At 31.8% G+C, this 6575-nt stretch overlaps 1 protein-coding gene across 6 annotated transcripts in view; it reads left to right on the top strand.

Moving 5' to 3' along the window:
* Positions 1–3523, top strand: part of LOC107613017 (tetratricopeptide repeat protein SKI3) — a 12500-nt gene extending 8977 nt beyond the window's left edge. For 4 of the 6 annotated variants that reach the window (XM_016314834.2, XM_016314835.2, XM_016314833.2 and 1 more), the window contains 2 exons: positions 174–377; positions 833–1337. In XM_016314834.2, coding sequence (XP_016170320.1) covers positions 174–377; positions 833–1014 — 386 coding nt within the window. In that variant the 3' untranslated portion in view covers positions 1015–1337. Of the gene's footprint in view, positions 1–173; positions 378–832; positions 1350–1593 lie in introns of those variants that run through there. The other 2 variants (XR_002351871.1, XR_001613903.2) reach the window with 2 other exon arrangements.

Genomic DNA, 6575 nt, shown 5'->3' with positions numbered 1-6575 from the left:
TAGCATCTTTTGTACACTGTATGTTGTTATCATTAAAACACTAGGCAGTTTCTTGAATAATTTAATTTGAATATCAGACCTAGAGGTTGGCACCAAATAGGGTCTAAGTGGGTTCAAGAGGACCTTTTCAATTGATGTCCATGATGACATCTGATCATCTTGGTTTTCTATAGGTGCTATCTGCATGGAGCTTGCCAGGCAGTGTGGCGGTTCGATGCTCCTATCATGGGCTGTTGATAGTCTTAACAGATTTCATGAGCTTTTGCCAATCTCTTTGCCTCTTGCCTCCTTATTGGTTGCTCAAGCAGAAGGAAGCCTCGGTGCAAAAGACAAATGGGACAGAAGCATTCGCCTTGAATGGTATTCCTGGCCATCAGGTTTGCTTTCTGCACTTTATGTGAAAACTAAAGTTTTGAGGATTGAATTATGGAGAAATAAACATTTGGTTGCTTGTGTCCAAAATTTGCACCATTGATTGGCTCAACTTGTTCAAATAGGTCAAATTGCTTATATTTTGGTAAAAGTCTTAAAATAGAATACAGTGACGTGAGACACTATCTTTCGGATTTGGGTGGACAAAAAATTCGACAATTTTATCCTTGTGCAAGAGACACTTTTTTGTCTCTTTCCAAACATGTTTGTGTTTTCCAATGCGTTTGTATTTCTATCACAAGGCAGTTATAGAACAAATGCCTAATATTGAGAGGTTGAGTTAGGATGTATATAATGCTTGATTCCTTGCCAATTAATAGAATCTCAATATCATCTACATTAATTTAACGCTACATTTTTCATAGAAGAAGTATCTAATTTCTGCTACGGTTTTCCTCAGTAATGAGGCCTGCAGAGCTCTACTTTCAAATGCATTTGGTTGTAAGGCAGTTAAAAGATGGACCCAACGTCACAGGTAGATTAGAGTCCTCTCATAGTGCTTGGAGATGGGTAATTCGGGCAATTCACATGAACCCTTCTTGCATGAGATATTGGAAGGTCTTACAGAAGCTTATGGAGTAGAAATGTAGAATTGAAGTCGTTTCACCATCCGGTGCTAGCGTGATCTGCTACACGCCATTTTCATCAATCCAGTTCTTAACTATAGCCACTTTCACTGTTTAGGTACGCATTACTTTTCCGGTGGCCATTTTTGTACTGTTTGTATATTTCCTAATTTGTTTGGATATTGTAAATAGGTTCTACATGCTATATTCTGATGAGGAAATTGATTGCATTGGGCCTTGAAGATTTTCTTAATTAACTTATGATGGCTTTTACTTTGTGTAATTGTGTTCGTTTATTATTATTATTAACTGCCGAAAGAGAGCTCCAAATTAAATTTAGGGTTCATGTTATACATCTGAAGATTATGTTTTACTATTAAAAAAAAAAAGTAATTCTTTTACTATAGATACGATCATTTCGGTTGAGGATTTCAACATGAGGAATGCTAGAAGGCTAGCAAAATTTGTTGTTTTTGGATAGCAGCTAATTAATAATTTTTAAAAGTACGAGCTAAAAGTATGTTGTATTTCTAGAATAACAAAATTGATGACAAAAAATAATAAATTCTATGGGCTTTGAGCTTTTCTCATCCAGCGTAATCGAACCAGCCAGCAAAGTGTGATGGGCCATCTATAGGTCTTATGTTTCGATGGGCCCTATGGCCTATGCATCAGCCGGTTTTGGAAATTATCCATTTTACAAAAAAGATCGTCAATTTTCTAAAGACTTTTCTGACCCTAGAAAAAAGTACACTGAAGACTTCGGAGTTTAGCTCGAGTTTTGAGTGTGATGATAGTAGCACTTTAAGTAGAGAGTGTTGCTTGTAAGTTGTAACCAAGAAATCTAGTACAAATGGTATTGTTTTTAAGGTGTTTAAATAGTATGTTCTGGGTTCAATTATTGGTGACAATGTGTATATTGATTTTGTAGTCAGTTTTGTAATCATTGAAAAGTGAATTTCGACAGGATTAAATATTTATTGTTGGCTATTGACCGGTGGATATTTGGAGGTTAGCCTCTATTGACAAAAGAAAGTGAAATGTGTGGCTATTTATATTCATCTAATCTTATACACTACGTTAAACACATCTCTTGGAGGTAATGATGAATACGCATTATGCACAAAATTAAGTACGCGATATTTCTCAGAAGTGATACATAGTCTTAATTATTAGGTAAAAAAAATAATAACAAAAATGATCACATACAGAGATATACGATTTTATACGGCAAGTATTTATATTTTATGAAGTCTAATACTGTTTGTTGATTTTTTTGAATGGATAAACTGTGTACAATAAAGTGTATTCTTAGCATGAGAGTTGGCAAACAAGTCCATATATTTGCGCGTGAAACTGTGAATGGCAACACTGTATGGTACAGCTGAGCTTGGCATTATGTTATGTAAAATGGATGTATGATTTGGTGAAGAACAAGTGTGCACTTTGCACTTTTTGGGCATGGAAGTCTCGTATAGCTTTAAGTCATGAGATTGAGACCTGCACTCATCATTGCTATCAATGCCACATTGAGTAAGTGGGGAACTAGAAAGGGGAAAAGGATAACCAAAAAAAAAAAAAATTGGGGATAAATTGTGTTATTTATATGCATTTTCTTTTCATTAAATTCAATGTGAAATTCACATAAATTAATTTTCTATAAGAAAGAAAATTGATGTAATACACTAATATTGGTCATTGAAGAGATTTACGTGTCTGTGGTGGCAGTAGCTTTTTGCAACATGTGTTATTTATATTCATTCTCTTTTCTTTTACTTTTTTTAAAAAAATAAATTTACTTATTCTCCCTTTTCATTAAATTCAATGTGAAATCCACATAAATTAAATTGGTGTAATGCACTAATATTAGTCATTGAAGGGATTTACGTGTCTGTGATAGCAGTAGTTTTTTGCAGCTAGTGAAAAGCATGAAGGACCAATAGGAAATTTTTTTGCAATTTTTTAATAACAATATTTATCTTGTTATTATTGACTTATTGTTACTATATCTTTTTCCTTTTTATATTATGACAATAAATTGATGTGAGAAGAAAAATGACATAAAAATTTGTAACCTAAGTTAGGTTAAAATAGACAAGGCAAAGTGGAAACAGGTAAGGTGATGTTGATGCATTGCATTGACTTTGAAGAAGCATAAGCGTCAAGCGTAGCTACCATGTGTATTTGACCGCAAAGGTTATGGAATTGTTGGTAGTTGCAAACACTACACTCTACTTACTACTCAGTACTCACTTTCGTAACCTTATCACTTTGCTTCTTTCCCTTACATTCTCTCACTAACATTTATGGTTTGTTGTTGCTATCAATTTCAGATTACCTTATTAAATTGTAATTTGTGATCATCACCTACTTATAGATAAAAGAGTAATTCTTGGCATACAAGCGATTAAGTCTCGTAAGCCTTACAAGTTTAATTAAAACTAACGCTCAAAACACGCTTCGAACCATTCTTCTTCCTCTTCGTCTTCTCCTTCTTCTTTTCTTTCGTTTCTTGCCTTCTCTTTCTCCTTCTTCTTCTTCTTCTTGCTGCACGTTCTTCTTCCTCTTACTCTTCTTTCTTCTCCTTTTTCGTTTCTGCACGTTCTTCTTCATCGTCTTCCTCTTCTTCTTCATTTACGTTCTTTCTCTCTGTTTTATCTTTTTTTTTTTTTTCGATTTTTCATGGTGAAATCGTTTTTGAAGAAGAAGAAGCAGTAGAAAATGAGGAGGAGAAAGAGAAAGAGTTCTGAATTATGCATAAGATGTATTTTAACAAATTTTGGGTGTATTTCTTTAAATTCTTTGGGTGTATTTTCTGTAATCCTTTGGGTGTATTTCTATAATCGTTTGGGTAAATTCCTGTAACCGTTTGGGTGTATTTCTGTAATCATTTTGGGTGTACTTCTGTAATCGTTTGGGTGTATTTCTGAAGTTCCATTATCTTCAAAAGGATTACAGAAATACACCAAAAGGATTACGAAAAATACACCCAAAGTATTTAAGAAATACACCCAAAATTCGTTGCATAATTCAGATCTCTTTCTCTTTCTCCTCATCTTCTGCTGCTTCTTCTTCTTCAAAACGATTTTAAAACTTGATTTCAGAAACTATGAAAATCGAAAAAAAAAACAAAGAGGAAGAGGAAGAGGAAGAGGAAGAGAAGAAGAAGAAGAAGAAGAGAAAGAGGAAGAGGAAGAGGAAGAAAAAGAAGAACCGTTCTAAGTGTAGCGCTTTGAAAATAGAAAATGTTAAATAATGCATTAAAAGGCCTAGTAACTTGTAAGACTTGTAAGTCAAAAAGACTTGTATGTGTAGCACTCCTCTAGATAAAATTCTAAAACATTTAGGGGAAGGGGGGAATCGAGTATTGTTACTTCTTTTTCTTTTCATCCAAAATACTTGTTTGCCACGATGTATATTTTATTATTTAATGGATGCCTACTTGTCATAATAAACTCATAATAATACTAGTACTTCTTCAGTTTCTTTTTTAAAGAAAAAATTCACTTATAATTTTTTTTATGATCAAATGTTCACTTTGGATATCCTTGAATTAATGGAGGAGAAAGAATAAAATCATAGAGTAATTATTTCTACTATAAGAGTAAGTTTATAATTTACTTTTTTAATTTTATAACTCTAACAAATTTTAATAATTTTTTGTAAAGATCTGACCAGTCGACCAATTTAAATTAGTTATTTAAAAGATTGATTGATTAGTAACTAACGTAAATTAAAGACGACCAGTTATTATTCATTTGGTTTTATATATACTAACGTACTCTAAGTTTTAATTTCATAGCATTATGGGGTTAACAATATAATAATAGTGGGAAAAGTTTGAATCATATTCATCAATCACAATTTATTTACGCTATACAAATGTGAAAATCAATTAATAACTTTAGATGCATTTGGTTTGTATTCTAAAATATTACGGAAAATATATTTGATTACAAAGACACGAACTTAATGAAATTCTTCAAACCAAAATATTCTCACAACGTCATATTTCTAAATTGTCCTTCCTCTATCTCTCTCCCTCTTAATTATTTTAATAAAAATGGTAATTTTGGCAACTTATTTATGCTTATTCTAAGAAAATATAAGACAAACACACGTTTTAAATTCTATTCTGTCAAATCAAACACACGTTTTAATTTCACTTAATTAGTTTGTAACTATAGTTATTTAATTATCCAGGTTATTACCTCAAGATTTTGATGTAGTAGTATAGTATGTAAATAAATAGGTAGAAATTCACGTACTGTTTAAATAAATAAATTATTTAAATAAACCATTCGTTTTGACAACTAGATATATCCTAAAAGTTAAAGGAATTTGTATTTTAAATTTGTCATGGATTCCACTAAACACACATCTCTTTACTTTTAATTTGGTATAGTTAGTTATTGATATGATTATCAAAATGAATTGTTTATATATAATTATATAGCAATCTTGGTAGGGCCGGTTCTCTCGTCAATTTCTTATTTGATGACATTTACACCTGAATAAATAAAAATGATGAAAAATGCACTTCTTGAGGGAAAAAATAATCGTAAATATTTATATCTGGAAATTTATGATGATGACATGTTATCTATAATTTCTTTAATTAAAAGAAGCACATAGTAATACCTAATAAATTCGATAATATTAAAGAGACAAAAAAAATTTAAATTCGTCTTATTTAATATTTATTAATTTTCGTGACAACTAATAAATATTAAATAAGATAAGTTTAAACTATTGTAACTGATTTTTTTATTTTTTAAATATTATTGTAATAAATTAGAGTTCATAGAATATTTAGTTCATTTATTCGTTTAATTAAATTTTCAAAGTTTAAATTCTATTTTATGTATACAAACAGAATTTTGCTAGGGAGACAATGAAAAATATTGACAATGTGTACAATAGGTTTTAAATTTGGCCCAAATACATATAAAAAATAAAAAAATATTCAAAAATTACTTAAATAAAAAAACCCACTCAATTATTCTAAAAAAATAACCATCTCAAATCTTAATTTATCAAAACATTTTACTCCAATACCCTTTTCTCTCGCAATCGGCTGCCATCCCCGGCCTACCTTCATCAATAATCATCCCACTTCACTGTTGTTGCTTGACTTGCCACACGTCACCACCGGCGTCGCTCACCCATAATGAAAATAACCATCCACATAAAGATAAAAATAATCATTCGCATACTTAATAAATTGAACATCCAACATATTTTAATTATATATAACTAAATCCAATTCAATCAAAATAATCACCCACATAACAATTAAAATAACCATCTGCATACCTACTAAAATGACCATCCTATAATATGCTTAGTTGTGATTTCACAAATACAGTTTTCAGCCGTTCTTGACACTATTTTTCCGATATTTTTCTTGACACAATAAAAGCGCGACGGGGAGGTAGGACTTACCGTCCGCGATTATGGCTGTTGGAAAAGTAGCGCGAAAACAGTGGCAAAAGGGCGAAGCGCGTCGGCTGACCGGCAGAGGTGGAGGCGGTGTCGGTGGGAGGCTGCGGCGGCGTCAATATGGCCAATGGGGAG

This window comes from Arachis ipaensis, chromosome B08 (genome assembly GCF_000816755.2).
Source record: "Arachis ipaensis cultivar K30076 chromosome B08, Araip1.1, whole genome shotgun sequence".
NCBI lineage: Eukaryota > Viridiplantae > Streptophyta > Magnoliopsida > Fabales > Fabaceae > Arachis > Arachis ipaensis.
This window is presented reverse-complemented; position numbering and strand designations above follow the sequence as displayed.